This window comes from Podarcis cretensis (assembly GCF_951804945.1).
Source record: "Podarcis cretensis genome assembly, chromosome: 1".
Classification (NCBI taxonomy): domain Eukaryota; kingdom Metazoa; phylum Chordata; class Lepidosauria; order Squamata; family Lacertidae; genus Podarcis; species Podarcis cretensis.
The window spans coordinates 44,568,839-44,587,399 of NC_137170.1; the positions used below are offsets into that span (position 1 = coordinate 44,568,839).

Here is an 18,561-nt window from a genome sequence, read left to right on the forward strand (position 1 = left end):
GCTTATCAGATGCACTTAAAAAGTAGCACTCAGACCTGCACCAATGTATCCAGAAACATTAAAAGTATTTCCCCGAGGTCAAGGGTGAGGAAAGGTTGGCCCACCAGTTGCTTTTGGCTGAGTTGGAGATCAAGAACACCTGGACAGCCACAGGTAATCTAAAAGTAACAGCGTGAGAAGCATGGCATTTTTTTTAAGCTGGGAATTTAAAAAAAGCAGTTAGATCACAATCATAAAAAGAAATAAAAATTGGAGTGCAGTGTGTTTGCTTCTCTTGACATACAGAGCACTGCAATGACTGCAGCTTATATCTTGGTTCTGCCGCCTAAATTTTCCTCTATCTGTGATATAGTCTCACCTCTCTCATCTCCTCATCCAGTTTGCGCTGCTCCAGTGCCTCCTTCTCGGCTCTTTTGCGGTGTTCTTTCTCCACTTTCTCGTATTTCTTCCAGTAAAGAAGCATCTCCTTCGTAAGGCGGCGTGCCCTCGGTAGAGTCTCCTTGCAGTTCTTTTGGGCTTGGATAGCTGCTCGACGCACCTCTCTCATACACTGGTGAGCCAGCTACCAAGGGAAAGGTAGGAAAGATGGAATTTGAAGGCTGCTTGGAAATGGCAGCTAATTCAAAATACTGCTACAAAATAGCAAACTGAGACTGAGCATTAAGAGTCATATTATGCCTGTGCTTCATCAACTTCACTGGCACCAGGTTAGCTTACAGGCCAAATGCAACGTGCTAGCTTTGACCCATAAAACTTTTCACAGCTTGGAACCAGTATATCAGAAATATTGCCTGTCTCCACACAATCAAGATGTCTTTTTCTGGGTTCCCCTGTGATCTGAGGTGCAACAGGTGGTTACGGGGGAAAGGGTTTTGTTTTTTGTTCTTTTAGTAATGGCACAAAACTGTGGAATGCTCTCCAGGAGGATTTCCTAGTGCCTATGTTGATGGCATTTTGGGGCCAGACAACCCCCTTTTAATTTTTCCAGCATCTTTACTTCAATTGCTTTATCCGCTTCTTTTGGTCTTTAAGGGTTTTATGTTTCTAATGATTTGGGTTGTATTTCTGATTTAGTATTGTAAGCCCCTGGTAATTTGAATGATGGCATATAAACCCCTTTAATACAAAAACAGAATAATATAGATTGAAAGGTTTCACATAAAGTAAAATTCCATCTTGTATTAAAATGATGTATGATGCATCTTACCTTTCGACTGTTGCTTAAAAACAGGTTTCGGGCAGAAACTTTTTGTTTGTATGCCTAAAAAAAGAAAGATTTAAAGAAATCATTGCTTGGTCACATTCTTAAAAAGTAATTTTACTGTTTCCAAATATATCTGAATTACAATATCGAAGTGTGAGTTGTATAGACAGCTGACTATTATAAAAAATGATCAAGCTATGGGGCATGCTACAACTAAATAAAACACAAATAAACATTCCCCCCCCCCGAAAAGCTATGATCAATATCACCAAGAAGTATGTCGTTTGCCTTTAATTCCTGAAAACAATTTTTCCTCCTATAGTAAAATGACTAAGTTTCACTCTACACTTGTTACTCTTTTTCTTTTAACTACATAGGTGGTGGATGACCCTTGCTCCAAAAAGCGTGGTCGAAATTAAAGGGTTTAGGAACTCAGACCGGACCAAATTTCATAAAATTATACACAGACTTTACTAAAACAAAACTCTACAAGAGAGAAAAACTCCAAATAATTACACACAATTAAAATAGCTCAGAAGGTAAGAAAACAACAAACACTAACTTATCCAGCTAATTAACAAACGCTTACACTGAAATCTCAGTAGGCTGGGCAATGGAACAAGTTGCTGTCAAAAGCCCAAACAGACGCTGACCTCAGCCTGGCTGGCTGCCGAGAGCTCCCACCAATCCAGGTTTTATGGGAACATAGACCATGGGCGTTCACCTCTTCCACCCAATTACCTTGTGACACCAGCCTTGTAAGCTCATTATTTCTGAGGTTCTAGCCCATTCCCATAAACCAGTCCACAACATGGACAATTATTTCTTCTCTACATCAACTCATAGTTATATCACATCAAAGATATTCAATTTTACATGCGCTCCCCCTCCCTTTCACTCTTTTTGCCATATTGGTTTACTGCTTCTTTCTAGGCAAGCAAAAGGTTGCTTATTTAAATCAAAACCAGAAAAGTAATTGTAAAAAGTAAATACACCCTAAAAGCAGACGGCCATAAGCCAATATTGCCAACCCTGCAATTGACCAACAATAAAAAATTAGCCTGGCCTTCTACCTTACCTTATTCTGCATTCCTGCATTTGCTGACTCTCTGCCAGCCAAGCGTATTTATTTCACTCTTTTTTACTGACAAAGCTTACCTTTGGCAGCTCCTTTTTAGCAATGCTCAGCCATACTTTGCGCCGGCGAGCATTCAACTGTTCAATGGATAAATGCTTTTTCTTGGACCCTGGTGGAGGGGTGTCATGAGAGAACTTGGCAAAAACTTTGGTCTGGTGGTGATGGCGCCGTGGAGACTCCTCAGACGAGAGTTCTTCATCCCGTCTCTTCTTTTTTTTCACCTTTTTCAACTTAGCTTCATGAGAACAGAAGGCCACATGATTAGTCTACCCCTCAACAAACTGAGGCCACTATTATTCATTCATTATTTTTTGCTCTATTCCTTCCAATAACAGATAGCAAGAGGACTGCTTTGAAACCTGCTCTTGAACCTGTGTATAAAAGGTAAAGGTACCCCTGCCCGTACGGGCCAGTCTTGACAGACTCTGGGGTTGTGCGCCCATCTCACTTAAGAGGCCAGGGGCCAGCGCTGTCCGGAGACACTTCCGGGTCACGTGGCCAGCGTGACATCGCTGCTCTGGCAAGCCAGAGCCGCACACGGAAACGCCGTTTACCTTCCCGCTGGTAAGCGGTCCCTATTTATCTACTTGCACCCGGAGGTGCTTTCGAACTGCTAGGTTGGCAGGCGCTGGGACCGAGCAGCGGGAGCGCACCCCGCCGCAGGGATTCGAACCGCCGACCTTTCGATCGGCAAGCCCTAGGCGCTGAGGCTTTAACCCACAGCGCCACCTGCGTCCCTTGAACCTGTGTATAACATCTGCTAATTCTTCTCTGCAGTTAAATCATGTGAAGGCTTAATTACTGAGGCTGAACAATCCTCACTTCATTTTTATACAGAAATATCTTGTGAGAACAAAATAACTTTTCTTCTCTCAAATGAAATTCTATTCACAAACGTTAAAGAAGATAAACACAATGAAGAAGTCAAATTGAGCTGTGACAAAGATTTGGCAAAGATGCATCAAGATGTTACATATACCTGGATAATTAGCTAGAACATGAATGCAAGTCTGTGAAATAAGTATAGTATAGTACACTGGGGGAGGATGAGTGAAAGAAAAAAACAAAAGTTTAGAAGCCCAGTAGGAAAGGAAGTCTACCCTTATAAAATCTTAAGAAAGTATATCAATACAATGCCTACCTTTTAATTTTTTTTCCTCTTTGAACTTCTTTTTCTTGGATCCTATGAGATGGCGCTGTTGTTCATAGTAAGGATCATACGTGGAGAGCAAACCTGCGCTGTAATACTGGTACTGCTGTAACTGAAGTAGACTTCAATTGTTATAAATATGTATTTTACTTAAGAAACGCTTTAAGGAACACAGCTGAGCTAGAAAATTCACAGTATGAAAAAGAAAGCTGTGTTCTTTTGTATGTCACACTAAGAAGCTGGGATGAGCAAAATAATGACCCCATGCATCTTTGCAAGCCAGCAATGTTTTCACTGCTCTAAAAACAAAGACTAACCGGATGAAAAGCCTGGTTTTTGTACTGAAGGGCACAGGTTAGCAAAGCTCCTCTCCAAAATTGTTGGCAAAGGACAAATTACGCTCTAGAATTTTACCTCTTTATCCTTGCTGTATTTACTTCGATGCAGTTTCTTGTACTTGTGCAGTCGCAGCATATTGTGAAGTTCTTCCCTAGATAGAGTAAATTCATCCCCTTCTTCCCCATCCTCATCAGTTGCTGACTCACTGTCACTGGAGTCATCACTCAGGAGAATGCTCTGCCAAAATCGAGAGGATTTTAGGTCAGTAAGAGCGAGCAAGATGACCAGATTAGTGTACAATAATTCCTTTAAAATGCCTGCCTGTTTATGACTGCTAGGTTATGAAAAAAACGAGTAACACCTTCTACAGACCATCCTAAGCCCTTTAATATTTCCTAACATATCTTCCCACTACCTCACCTGCTTGCAATTCTAAGAAACTTTTATTATAGTAATAAGAAAAAATAGTATACATTCTCAATGCGCGCCAAGATTTTGAAACTCCCATGCCAGGATTCCCTATCTCCACCCTGCCCAACTCATTCAGAGATTCTTTTAATGCCTTTCTCATCACTCTAGGGCAATTGACCAGGTAAATAATACTACAATACTAAGCAAGCAACTGCACACATATCAGGGATTGTAATGTAGGATTAACGAAATTAATTCCTCTCGATTCCATGAAGCCAAGAAGTTTTAACAGATGGTGAGATGCTTTGACAGCTTCACTGTTTTTAGAAAGCTTTCTGATTTCTGTAACTACATCATAAAATAATGCAACAGAAGTATCAATGTAAACACATTTGGATTTCAGAATAATAAAATTCCCACCTTTAGCCACTTTCTGCTTTTCTTCAATTTGGAAAAGTTGTATAGATTCCCTTTTTCTGCTTTTGGCTCTGTTTAAACGACACAATAAGATAAAAAATGGTATTATTCACATGAGTCAACAGATTTAGCTGGAGAAAGCATTTATCCCTGCCCTAAGTACAAAAATACATATGCAGAGATAACGAAGGCTGCTAGCTTTCATCCATTTGAAAGTGGATAGTTTAAATTCTGCATTTGGCAAGCATATTGGTCCTTGTCCCAAACACATGTCTACTGTCAAAGGCCAGTTTACTCACCCAATGCAAACTAAAATTAATTGTAAAGCACATTTACCAGATTGCAATACTCCATTGAGCGAATGTGTGTTTAACATTCCAGAACTTCCTGCTCCGGATGACTCCCCAAGCAAGGAGCTTGTAGGTTCTTCTTTAACTTGTATCAAGGGACCCCCAGGCTGAGGAAGCAGAGGATTGTCATCCAATCCATCGTCACTTTCATCACTACAATAAAGTTTAAAATAATAGTTATCACAGCGAAAAGGACAAGTGATGTACAAATAAACAACCACACTCCATCTTAGCAAATGCTCATTTTGCTCCATCCCCAACACTGGATATATTTGTAATTATATTATGAACAAGATTAAGCCATTTATAATTTCACATATGAAAAAAGAGTACAATTTAAAATTCTAACTAAATTAAACATGATACATTTCATGCTCTTAAAGTATTGTAGGAAGTTCAGGTTTTATAAGGAAGTTAAGCATGTTTCAGTTTTGCACAATATTTTCTTTTCCTCCCAAAAGGAAACCTTTTGCTTCCATGGCTTCAAAATTTTCAGAAATTTTACATAAACCACTCATATGTGAAAACTAATTGTAAATTTGGTTGCATATTTTTTTAAAAAAAACACCTGGAAAGCTCCTTTTCATAAAATAAAGTCAGAATTCAAGCCAGGGTTCATAGCATCCGACACACTTAAGATGAAAACAATAAGATGCCTCTTTTCTACGTGTTCCCAAATCGAAGTAAGCTAAAACTTTTAGTACCTGGATACATTCCTGTTGAAGATAGCGGAAGTCTGACGTAAAAAATGATCCAACCGCAGAGCTTTCTCCAGATATCGCAAATAGAGGGGCGTTGCCAGCTCTGTGCAGTTGCCATCCTCTCTTGCACCCAGCTCTGAGGCCATAGAACAAACCTCTCCTCATGCAAAGTTGCCTCCTAACGCACAGCTGTTCCAAAACAGAATGTAACTATTTAGCATAATCATATCTATTTGAAGTCCATGTTTTTTAAAAATGTTGTTGTTGCTGTGAATTCAATTTCTATACTGCCCTTCATCCAAGAATGACAGGGTGGTTTACAATATATATAAAAAGTAATAAATTCACAGGATCCTGTTTCTTTTCATGGGGATTTTTTTTATTGCGGCTTATATTGGCTTGACCTGTAATGCTTTTCAATGCACGCGCTTGGAAGATCAGGTTGCTCATGTCCTATTTAAATTCTATACCAATAGTCATTGTGGAATTACATTTTCAAAGTTTGTTCCCATGACTGTCCAACTAGATAACAGAACAAAATTAAACATCATGTGATAAAAAAATGTTCAAAGGGTTTCACTTAAGTCTTATCAAATTTTATCAGCAGGGATCACAATTCAGGTTGCAAAAAAAATATTGTTTTTTATTTGTCCTTGCATCTACCCCCCTGGCAAAGAGATGAGAAAGACCTGGCCTGAAACTGAGGAATATTGGTGGTTTTCTAATAGCATCCTTGGGAACCCAGGGGCTTCTTGGAAGGGTTTGTCAAGGAGAAATAGCAAAAAGAGGTTTGCCCAACCCTGTTGCTCTTCCCCTGCAATGTAGAGCTGCAGGAAAGAGATAGGTGTATTCTAGTTTATAAACTCAGTTCATATGAGGCAACTGTGAGGCCAAAGAGACCAAGCCGACACATTGTGTGAACTAAACATGCACTCTAGAACAATGCTGGAGAATCCCCCAGAGGGGTCCATGGCAAACAAGTCAACGAGGAAATTGTTCCACTGACTTTTAAAAAATCATCTATCTGACGTGATATGAGAGCTCTTTATTCTAGAATCTAATATAAGTAGTTCATTGACAGGGATACATAATAGCACAAGTGATACAGGAATAATGTAGGAAAATGTGAATTGGCTTGCTATACATCTAGTGTTCCAACATCTAGTGTTCCAAGACCATGGTAAGCCACTACAACAGTTGCATAATGCAGCATACAAGCTCACATATCTCAACAGTTCTCGTGATACTTACGGTATTAATTTAACAGGACTTATGCTAGTTCTTCTTGCATTTGCCAGCAGATAACACAATACAGATGTCACAATTTATTTATGACATTAACACTGAAGTTCAGAAAGTGCATACTGTTGACTTCACCGCTCACAGAATATATATAATCGCAAAAGTAAACACAAGTTTCAATAATATTTTATCATTTATTAATTAACTTTTTCTGCCGTTTAATGTAATAAAAGTCTCTAAGCAGTTTACATCAAAACAATATGCATCTGCGTTATCCAAATAAAACTGAACAGTTTTTATTTTACCTAAATGTTACCAGAGCATAGACAACAGAAGTTAAGCTATCTCTGTCCAGATAGGGGAGCAGCTGGGCCACTAGCCAAAGCTGATGAAGGCACTCCATGCCATTGAGGCCACCTGAGCCTCAAGCAACAGCAAAGACTCCAGGAGTACCCCCAAGCTACTTACCTGCTCCTTCAGAGGGAATGCAACCCCACCAGGAGCAGGCAACCTCTCACCCATCCGGTCTAAGTAATCGCCCACTAACAGTGCCTCAGTCATATCAGGATTGAGCTTCAGTTCTTTGGCTCTCATCCCATCCATTCTTGAGGCAAGCCAACAATTCAGCACATCCAATGCCACACATGCAGATGCGAAGGAGAAATAGAGCTGTGTTTCATCAGCATACTGCTGACAGTGTACTCCAAAACTCTGGGTGAACCCACTCAGTAGTTTCATGTAGACATTAAACATCAGAGGGAGAAAATCAACCCTGTGGAACCCCACACTGAAGGCTCCATGGAGCCGCAGAACACACCCCAAACATCACCAAAGTAGGACCGCAACCACTGCAAAGTGGTGCCACCCCACCCCACACCCCACTGAGAGGTCGAGGAGAATTAACAGGAAAGTATTTTCCGTGTCTTTCTTTTGACAGAGGTCGTCATACAAGGTGAACAAAACAGTTTCTGTGCCAAAACTGGGCCTAAACCCTGACTGAAATGAATCTAGAGTGCCTGGTTCTGGTCCATGACCACCAGCTCAAAACCCTATAATAATGACTGGAGATAATGACCTTGGTTCCCAAAAGGTTTAGTTGTCAAACAAATAGGCTCCCAAATACCGCAAACCCGGAAGTAAGTGTTCCGGTGTGTGAATGTTTTTCAGAAGCCAAACGTCTGACATGTTTCCCACTTGAGTGCAGGAAGCTCTTGCAGCCAATCGGAAGCCGTGCCTTGTTTTTTGAATAGTTTCGGGAGTCAAACGGACTCCCAGAACAGATTAAGTTTGATAACAAGGTACCACTGTATTATACTTAGGAGCTGCGGGGTAAGGATTTGCTGTGCAGAGAGGAGGAGCTCTATAAACTATTCCCAATGCAAATAAGCAGGCGCTTACTACACAAGGCACTCTGCTCTAACTACTGCTAACTAAACATTCATGATTCCTTTTTTTCCTTTCAAGAATCTGTGCTCTGGCACATGAGCTGCACAATAACAAATTCCACCACAACTCCTTGCAAAGGGTGAATACTGTATGACTGACATTATCTTTCCCTAATAGCTGACTCTTCTAATGGAGATATCGGAACCAAACGCAGGAAGAAAGCAGAGAGCCTGATAAACAGTAGCTGGGAAGATGTTTCTTCCCCTCCATTCCACCACAGTCACTTAGATCTGTGGATGAAGACCTGTTGATGGTGCCACATGGCTTTGTGGTAAACCATGCTGTGACTTCAGCACATGCTTTTAGTACAGTGGTACCTCAGGTTACATACGCTTCAGGTTACATACGCTTCAGGTTACACACTCCGCTAACCCAGAAATAGTGCTTCAGGTTAAGAACTTTGCTTCAGGATGAGAACAGAAATCGGGCTCTGGCGGCGCAGCAGCAGCAGGAGGCCCCATTAGCTAAAGTGGTGCTTCAGGTTAAGAACAGTTTCAGGTTAAGATCGGACCTCCGGAATGAATTAAGTATTTAACCCGAGGTACCACTGTATTGTGTCACCAGTTCTCTAGTATTCTTAGAAGGGAAGCAATCCTCAATCAACACTGTTATGTTCTCAACATCCGTGGGAAACTTTACTTTTCTCCCAAGCCTTGCCAAATTGGTCTATTTCATTTCTGCCATTTTAAAATTCATGTTGATTTTTATATTTTAAAACTGCTTTAGTATTAAGTATTTTATTCTATTTTTGTATACTCCAAATATATACTCTGAATATAGAGTAGTGTAATAAATTATTTTAAATAGTGTTTTGAGCCCAGCACATTTCAAATATCAACCCTTCTGCAGGAACACTATGCAATATTAAACTATACTAAAAACTCCTATCAGATCCAGACACTATGGGCAATGCTCAGGCCAGGGATAGTGAGAGTTGCAGTCCAGCAACATCTGGAGGGCACTGGGTTGTGGAAGGCTCTTATAACCCTTTTATATAAAAAATAATAATAATAAAACTAATCAGGGGCACCCCAGCAGGAAAGAGAGCAACTAAATGATGGTTGTCTCTCTCAATAGCTAGCTTATCTACCTATAATGAGCACTTAGGCAAAGGTACTATTATGCAACTGCGGATTATCGTTCTGTATCCTGCCCACTCCCATACAGAACAGACCATAAGCAAATCTTGCAGAACAACCAGCAGCAAACATTTGCACATCCAGCTGTTCTTATGTGGGGTTGCCATCTTTTCATCTAGCAGGGCTGCTATAAGTTCAATTTTGTTTGACAGACAAATTATGTGCAACCAAACTTAGCATGGGGATACAGTGATGGGTGCAGGTGCTATTCTGCTGTCAGGAGCCCTGCTAGAATAGGTGGTTGGCAACTCTACTCATCTTGCTTTTAAAACTCACTTTAGCACTGATATTGCTCAATGCAACTTTGTCTCACTTGTTCCTATAAGGGCAAGCAAAGAAAGCAGCCCCACATTTGTTGATAATTTCAACAGCTTTAATAGTGAGATCCCACAACAGAAGGAAAAGTGGTGCTAGTTAACAGCTGTGTGGTCAATATACCTGTAACCTCTTACCCATGTAGGACTTGCCTTTTCCGCTCTGGAACACCTCAGCTGTGCATTGCGTAGATTGGCAGGCTTCCATCACTCTTTTTTTGTAGGAATGGGGGCATCCTTGGCCACACAACAGCTGAGCCAGAAGAGGCAGGAACGTAGAAGCCACAATTTCTGGCTTGGCTACCAAAGGCACCCAACACAGACAGTGTGAATCCCTGACAATCTCAGGTGTGCCTGTGTTGACAGGCTCCTCCCAGCCTCCTTCACAGGGAGTCTGTGTACAGGATCAAACCTGGGACCTCATGTATGCAAAACAAGTTGGCCTTCAGAGCAAAAGCTTTAAATAAATCCTCCCTAGTCCTAGTTTATATCTGCCAGGGCTGTTGGGTGACAAAGGTTCCATCCTAGGTTTTTCTCCAGTTGATGTTTGATTTAGGGAGCTGCTCTACTGAGTGTGAAGTGTGGCATGTTATCTCCACCTTTTTTTGCTTCCAAGACTACTGGCTGCTTAGCTAGGCAGCCAAAATGTGTGTTTTGCCTTGTGGTGAGTTAAATAAATCCCTAGGCTAGGAGTTGAACTGCTATCCCTTATTTCCCATTTTTATTATCTTTCCTACTGGCCTACCAGGGAGCTCATAAGGTTGCTCCCCAGGAGTTTGTTGTGGCTACCGTGCTTGCTTGTTCGTCCACTGGCTAGCTGCTCCCTCTTGGTATCATTCCCTTTATCATAGCCTACTGGGCCTTGAATTCCTCTCCTGGGAAACCCAAAGATTTGGGTTTGGGTGAGTTAAGATTCAGAGGTTATGTTGTGATTGCTTGCTATATATTAATGTTTTTGTTAACTTGCAACTGACTGTTTATATCTTGTACGCAATGATTTTATAGTCATTTGTATGTAACCATCCTAGGATTGTCAAACTTCAGGGCAGGTGTAGAAGTTGAGTGAATACATCAAATAGTGTCTTCCAAATGAGCTAAAGATATGCTTGGGTGTCGCAACTTGCAGCATCCATACTTACTATTCTTTTTTTTAAACTTCATAGAGTGACCCAGGGCAACTTACATTAAAAAAAATAAGAACCACCAAAAATACACCTATGAAATTGGAAGGCCTGGCCCACTAAATAAAGCCAGAATGGCATCCTTCAAGTAAAGGGCCAAAAGCCCAGGCAACATTTCCTGTGTTCCCCTATGCCCTTGCCTGATGAAAGTGTGACTATTTGTAGGCTGCCCATGCTTGTGATATAAGAGGACACAAACTTCAGGAGTGCATAGGTACTGGTGACAACTGCTGGACTATGCTGGCTGCAGGGTGGTAGTGTGAACTACTAAGGGCACTAGTGCGTCTTTGTGACTGCCAGATTGGTGTGTGAGGCAGGGTGGCAGCAGAGATGCGTGTCTGCCACCATAGTAAGTGGGTTGGTTTCTTCCAATGCTGGCTACTGTGCAGTGTGCAGGCATCATTAACACATGATGCTGTGATTTGTGGGTGTAAGCAGTGTTGCCAAGGATGCTGTGGGGGAGTCCGTCAGTGTTGTTATGTTCTTCTTTAGAGTGGCATAATTTTGCTGTTGACTTTGCTGCTAGGAGTGTAAGGGATCCCCAACTGCATTAAGCTACTACTACATTGACATCAGTGGCATTGACATAGCAGTACCATTGGATTACACTGTTAGTCAAACTGTGACTTTTGTTGCATTCTCACATAATGGCAGGTGAAGAGAAAACAACAAAGTACAGTACAGTGGTGCCTCGCAAGACGAAAAGAATCCGTTCCGCGATTCTCTTCGTCTAGCGGTTTTTTTGTCTTGCAAAGCAAGCCCATTGACAGCTTAGCGGATTAGCGCTATTAGCGGTCTAGCGGCTTTTAGCGATCAGCTGTTAAGCGGCTTATCAGCGGAACAGCTGATGAGGGGCTTGGGAAAAGGGGGGGGGGAGCGAAAAAACCCCGCGGGAACTCGCAAGATTTTTTCATCTTGCGAAGCAACCCCATAGAGAAATTCGTTTAGCGAAGCGCCTCCAAAACGGAAAACCCTTTCGTCTAGCGGGTTTTCCGTCTTGCGAGGCGTTCGTCTTGCGGGGCACCACTGTACGTGATCCCTCACAAACCCATATAACCGTCAGTTCTGGGTTGTGGACTATGCCACATCTAAAATCTGCACAAGCTTCTAATCAGGTATTTGTACAAGACTTCTCCAAAAAGACTATTTGGAATCTAGTACTTTCGGAGAGATCTGCAATACTAAAATGCTTGTATGCCACTGGTTCAGAATAGCAAATCAGTAATCTCAAATGGACATGTTCTTGAAAAAAGTGTTCAGGCTCTAGCCCAATAAAGACATTATTAACTTAGTAAGTTTCTAGAAAAGCCTTTTTCAAGAATAGTTAAAGAATTACTATATAACAACGAAGATTGAAATCAACATAGGAGTCCGGACAAGAACATACTTAACACAGGTAAAAACCTACCTACCACAGAAAGAAATGAGCAAACTGATAATGGATGACTTTTCAGCAGCTTAACACATTTTCATACATGAAAAACAACTTTAATTCTGAGAGAAGAGCTGCTTTGTAACAAATCCACAAGTGTTTGTTGTAAGTACCATTGTATGTAGTAAACTTTGCTGTTGTGTGGTAGAAAACACAGCCAAGGGTTGACAACAAGTGATATACACATCTGTCACACAGACCATTGACCCTTATACAAAACTAGTGCATAGGTCGCTTCACAGCCAATACATGACATTTGTGGTTTTGCTTCACTGAGTCAGTTCCTTCTGTGCTTAACTTGAACAGAATTGTCTTAGGTTTACTGTGCGGGGTTCCACTAAAGCAAAAGCATTTTTACCATCAGATTATGGAAATAAATCAATCCTAATTTAATATTCTTCTGTACTTTACTTTTTCTTTAAATTTTGCATCAGTTTCAGTAAACAGAAAAACTAAAATTGATTAAATGGGAGCCAGTGTGGTGTAGTGGTTAAGAGCGGTAGTCTCCTAATCTGGGGAACCGGGTTCGCGTCTCCGCTCCTCCACATGCAGCTGCTGGGTGACCTTGGGCCAGTCACACTTCTGTGAAGTCTCTCAGCCCCACTCACCTCACAGAGTGTTTGTTGTGGGGGAGGAAGGGAAAGGAGAATGTGAGCCGCTTTGAGACTCCTTAAAGGGAGTGAAAGGTGGGATATCAAATCCAAACTCTTCTTCTTCTTAAAGTTGAGTTTCATTTTGATTTGAATCTGTGGCTATCTAAAGTCAAAGAACAACATATTCATGGTTGCTAAACAACAGAGTAGGGGGGAAATTGCTAGGAAATCTTATTGATTTGGATTTGGGAAGGAAGTTCAAGTTCCACCTTTTTCAAAGACTATGTGAATGGATAAAACTATACTGAGGTTATACTGCTATAAACATTTACTTTGACTTTATTAAACTTGGTGGGGCTTACTTTCAGTTAAAAGATAGGTAGGATCTGGCCATACATTTCCATTACTCATCTGTGAAATGGTAATACTAGCAACCAAATACAGAACTGTTCTGAAGGCAAACGTATACTTTGCAAATCTGAAGTACTACGTAAATGTTTAGCAGTGATAAGTTTTAACCTATGCCACATGTTCTTTCTCATTCTAATTTTTCAAGTAGCAATACAAGATATTCTAGTTGAACGACTGCTTTTGGCTTCTATAATTAAGATGTTAACAACATAACATTTCTAATCCTGAAGCACTAAAAAGCATGAAGAAAAACAATCAAGCTCCAGTCAAAACAGCCCCATGTTGGTTTAGATACAGCAGAGCAGAGGTGGCCAACTTATGAATGGCCCTCCAGACACTGCCGAACTACATGTCCCATTATCCTTGGCCATTGGCCATGATGGCTGAGGATGATGGGAGTTGCAGTTCAACAACATTTAAAGAGCTGCAGATTAGCTACCCCTGCAGTAGAGGAACGAATTTAGCTGCTCTGAATCAAACAATTTATATCCAATATTTGGAAATGATACACTGTGATGGTCTAATTACAAGCAGACCATCACAGCCCTTAGTACACTAATAAGTACAGTCAAACCTCGGTTGTCGAACGTTATCGGTTCCGGAAGCCTGTTCCGCTTCTGAAATGTTCAGCAACCGAGGCTAGACTTCTGATTGGTTGCAAGAGCTTCTTGCACTCAGGCAGAAGCCACCTTGGATGTTTGGCTTCCAAAAGATATTAGAAACAGGAGCATTTACTTCTGGGTTTTTGACGTTTTGGAGTCGAAATGTTCAAAAACGGAGCCATTCGACAACCAAGGTTTGACTGTACTGATATTTACATCTCCTCTGTCAAAACACTACTTCTACCCAAGAAACCTTGCAGGAGATGGCATATTAGCCAAGATTAAGATGCGTACTGAAGTTTTTTAAATAACAGAAACACTCACTCCTATTAGTATGTATGGAACACAGGCATACTGACCTGTCACAAATGCACTTGTGAAAGGTAAGAGTTTGCTTGCAATCAGAGAGCAAAGGAAGTGATAGTCATCATGTTATGCTACAAGCTAGTCAGACCTTCCAGTTAAAACACGGAACAGCACAATCTTAACCAACAGCCCTCCATGATTGCCAGCCTATAACTTCCAGTTACCAAGGACAGCCCAGCAGCCAAACCTTTTGGAGTGTGATCAGGATGCACTATATGCATCCCAGATCAAACTACCAGATCACACTTACCATGTGACCAGTAAGTCATTTAAAGCTTTTAAGCACGTGTTCTACATAATCCATGCGAACAGAAATTTTCAGATTAAAATTGCGAAACCGATATGCACTTTTATTTTCTGTTTTACGCTTGACGCTCAAGTATGCTGGGGTCTTGGAATCTGCAAGCACTAATCCTGAACCCCCCACAAACCACACCAAAATAAAACCGAATAAAGAGTCGAACCGCACGTTCCAATGGTTAACAGACCGCATAGGAAGCAGTGCGGTTGGCAATCCTATAGGCTAAACCGGGACGCTGCTTAAGGCGGGGCTGTCAAGCCCATACGCTGAGCTCCCGTTTCCTCGTCCGCCGCCTTCATGCAAAGCGCGGGGCGCGCACGTGGGCTGGGTGCGACCGACACACCCTCACCCCGGCGCCGCACGCTGCCGAGGGGCGGCACGGGCCCCGCCAAGGGCGCCTTCCCTCCTTCCGCGCGAGCGTTTTGCGGGCGAGGGGAGGTTGCCGGGGTCCCGCCCCCTCCGCAGTGGGGGGCGCGCGTGTGCCTGCTCTCCCTCCCTCCCTCCTCCCCAGAGGAGCGGCAGGGCCTGTCGCTTTAAGAGAAGGCCCGGCTGCCGGGGCCGCTGCGGAGGGAGCGGGAAGGAGGGGTTGGGTTCGGGGGGGAAGCCGGAACCTGGCCTAGCGGGTCCCTCCGGCGCCTCCCCCTGCCTCGGCCCGGGAGCCCCGGCGTCTTACCTGGTGCGTGGCCCGGCTTGGGCCGGGGGTGGCTTGCGAGCTGCCCGCCCCGCTCTCTGGCGCCGGCCTCTCGCCCCGCGCTGCGCTGGCGCTGCCTGTGCCCTGCCGCGGTGCCTCTCGGCTTCTGCCTCGCCAAGATGGCGGCCGCGCTATTGCTGCTGAGGAGGCGGCGGCTGCGGGCGCTGGGACGGCGGCGGCGGCCACTTTCGCTCACTGAGAGGAGAGGAGCAGGGACACGGGGAGCCATGGCGGGGGGGAGGAGAGGCGCCATGGCCAGGCCAGAACAATCGAACTCGGCACCCCTAGCTGGCCCTCGGAGCCCCCACCTAGAAATACTCGGCGGCGTGCTTCGCCGCAATCGCCACACTGTCCCCGAGCCCACATCCCGTGCTCTTCCCCCCACATAGAACCCACAAGGACCCCTGTGGCATCGATTCGTTCATCGTTCGACTGGTTGAGTCTGGCGGTGACGGAAATTACCGAACGCTTTCGGCCGAAGAGACTGGCGTGAGTTAGCAATTCTCGCGCGAGGCGCCAGCTAAAGGTTCGCGAGGGTAAGATTCCAACGGGAGCTCCTTGGAAGTGACGTAGCGTTTGGCTAACCTTGCTCCTGTGTTTAGGGGTGGGGCTGTGTAGACCTTGGTAGGCCTGCGATCAACTGAGAGCCCTCCTTTTGATTGAAAGTATTTTCACATGCAGTAATCGAATTCTCTCTGTTCGCAGTTCGTCTCCACGCGGTTTCTCCAGCATGCTTTTGCCACGGCTGTTTTTTATTAAAGCCCGAAAGACGGCACATAAATCTCTTACAGTGAATGAAATAAGATTGAGAACTGGATCCCTTTAATCAAAGGCCCCATGCATTAATTTGATATAACCTGGTATCAATTTCTCTTTCAATTCACCTCCCCACCCCCCGCACATTTCTTGTCTTACCACTTCAGTATTACTGTAAAAGGTTTGCCACTGTGGAAAATAATTGAGCTATTTTTGTAACTGCCTTGCAAGGAAAATTGTGATAGCTCTAAGGTGCTGCAGTGTATTTTGTTCTTGCAATGTATTTGTTTTGGTAAAAGGATATAAATTATATGTAACACTGTATGTGTGCATGTATATATATCTGGCCAGGACTTTCCTATTTATATCTCTAAAACCTAAGGACACATTTTAGACAAAATTTAAGTTTTTTCGTGCTGCATATTTACAACTGGAAAGATTGACACCAACTTGAAAGGGCAGATTAACCTCATCCATAGATCTGACTATTCCTAGTTGTGATGACTATAAGCTGCTACTGAATACCAGGTACCAGAGAATAGCTGGTTATGTTGAGACTGCTCAAAGGTCACAGTAAGTTTTATGGCTGAGTGGTGATTTTAATGCAGGTCCTAGTCCATGTAATATCCCTGCACTTTATTCAGCGTTCTGGAGGGAAAGATGTAGAAATGAATACACTGAGCCAGGGGCATAATCTTTTCCAGTAGATCTGGAAAGTTATGGAATCCTTTTCTTTCCTTGTTAACAGTCCTGTGTGACACCTTTTAAGTCTAACCAGGCTGCAATCCTGTTCATACTTACCAGGGAGTGATCCACATGGAATTCAGTGGGGCTTAGTTCTGAGTAATCTAGTATTTGTTGTATGAATCCACCCCTTCTGAGCCATAAGAAGACACTTAAGTGCCAGGTATTAATACAATTGCAGTGTTCAAGTGGCCACAGAACTTTCCCCCCCAGAAGAAGTGTTTGGGAGAGCAGGAAACCCTTCTTAAAACTAGGCTATTTTTTCCATTTAGTTAGGTGCTATCTATAGAACAGCAATTCCTAAAGTGTCCACAGTATAATGGAAGGGGAAGAACTTGGCCACACACCTTAGACTTCTTAATTGCCCCACCAAGTCTAGTGGACACCAGCCACCCGTGAATGGGAGATGGAAGCTTTTGCTCTCAATAGTGGAGAAATAGACCAGTAAGTATGTGGAAAAATAGGATGGTAGGTTAAATAGACCTTTGGTCTGATTCAGCAGGGCTCCTTTTAAGTTGTTATTCTACTTATATCTGAGGAATTGTATTTTCAGGCAGCTAAAGGGGTAATCTAGGCCGCAGTGTCCAAATCCATCGGGCGGGGGGGGGGGGGGGCTTAGTATAGTGGTACATTGGGTTACAGACGCTTCAGGTTACAGACTCCGCTAACCCAGAAATAGTACCTTGGGTTAAGAACTTTGCTTCAGGATGAGAACAGAAATTATGCAGTGGCAGCAGGAGGCCACATTAGCTAAAGTGGTGCTTCAGGTTAAGAACAGTTTCAGGTTAAGAAGAGACCTCCAGAACGAATTAAATTCTTAACCTGAGGTACCACTGTATATATAACGTAACAGGTACGTCCAGCAAATTAGAATAAAAAATGTTGAGGAAAGCTGCGAAACATTAATTCTGTAGTGCATGAAAGTGAATGGGGTGGTGCTAAGTTGGTTGCCTATTCCTCAAGGCCTGTATACAGTGCAGGGGCCACCTGTTTGAAGGATGATTGCTGGATTCCATTTTGAAGCTCTAAAAGATGTTGCTCTGTGCAGATACAGGACCTATATACATGAATGCAAAAAGACCACAAAGAAGAAACACGACTTTTATTTTAGAGAAAAACATTCCATCTGCCTTGTGAAGAGTTTTCTTGGGAAAACCATCTACCAAAAAACCCAGCATATTAGGTTTATATCTGAAATGTACACACTTGCATTTTAAGAAACATCTGTTCAAATTCCAACAAACAATATACAGCTTTGCCCTTCTATTTTGAAAATGAACAACTCATACCTATTTTTAAATAAGCATGCTTAGGATCCTTTCCTTGCAGTTCTGCTGCTGTAATTCTGCCCAACTAAAGGCCTTTTACCATGTAATTGTTTTCCCCACAAAAAAAGGAAGCCAGGACAGATCATGATGAGTGCTCACTGGAAGGACAGATCGTGAAGCTTAGACTCCAATACTTTGGCCACCTCATGAGAAGAGAAGACTCCCTGGAAAAGACTCTGATGTTGGGAAAGATGGAGGGCACTAGCAGAAGGGGACGACAGAGGATGAGATGGTTGGACAGTGTTCTCGAAGCTACCAGCATGAGTTTGACCAAACTGTGGAAGCAGTGGAAGACAGGAGTGCCT

General features: G+C 42.8%; 1 protein-coding gene and 1 long non-coding RNA gene across 4 annotated transcripts in view; one reads left to right on the top strand and one right to left on the bottom strand.

The window, feature by feature from the left end:
* Positions 1-15,548, bottom strand: part of INO80 (INO80 complex ATPase subunit) — a 55,326-nt gene extending 39,778 nt beyond the window's left edge. For 2 of the 3 annotated variants that reach the window (XM_079964276.1, XM_079964275.1), the window contains exons 1-9: positions 15,411-15,548; positions 5,714-5,899; positions 4,996-5,162; positions 4,663-4,730; positions 3,907-4,068; positions 3,484-3,604; positions 2,363-2,577; positions 1,208-1,261; positions 359-562 (exon numbers count right to left, since the gene is read on the bottom strand). In XM_079964276.1, coding sequence (XP_079820402.1) covers positions 359-562; positions 1,208-1,261; positions 2,363-2,577; positions 3,484-3,604; positions 3,907-4,068; positions 4,663-4,730; positions 4,996-5,162; positions 5,714-5,856 — 1,134 coding nt within the window. In that variant the 5' untranslated portion in view covers positions 5,857-5,899; positions 15,411-15,548. The remainder of the gene's footprint in view (positions 1-358; positions 563-1,207; positions 1,262-2,362; positions 2,578-3,483; positions 3,605-3,906; positions 4,069-4,662; positions 4,731-4,995; positions 5,163-5,713; positions 5,900-15,410) is intronic. The other variant, XM_079964277.1, reaches the window with a different exon arrangement.
* LOC307209940 lies at positions 14,624-18,458 on the top strand. Its single transcript, XR_013835791.1, has 3 exons — positions 14,624-15,413; positions 15,818-15,964; positions 18,325-18,458. It is a non-coding gene; the product is annotated as an uncharacterized lncRNA (long non-coding RNA).
* Positions 18,459-18,561: the final 103 nt, after the last annotated feature.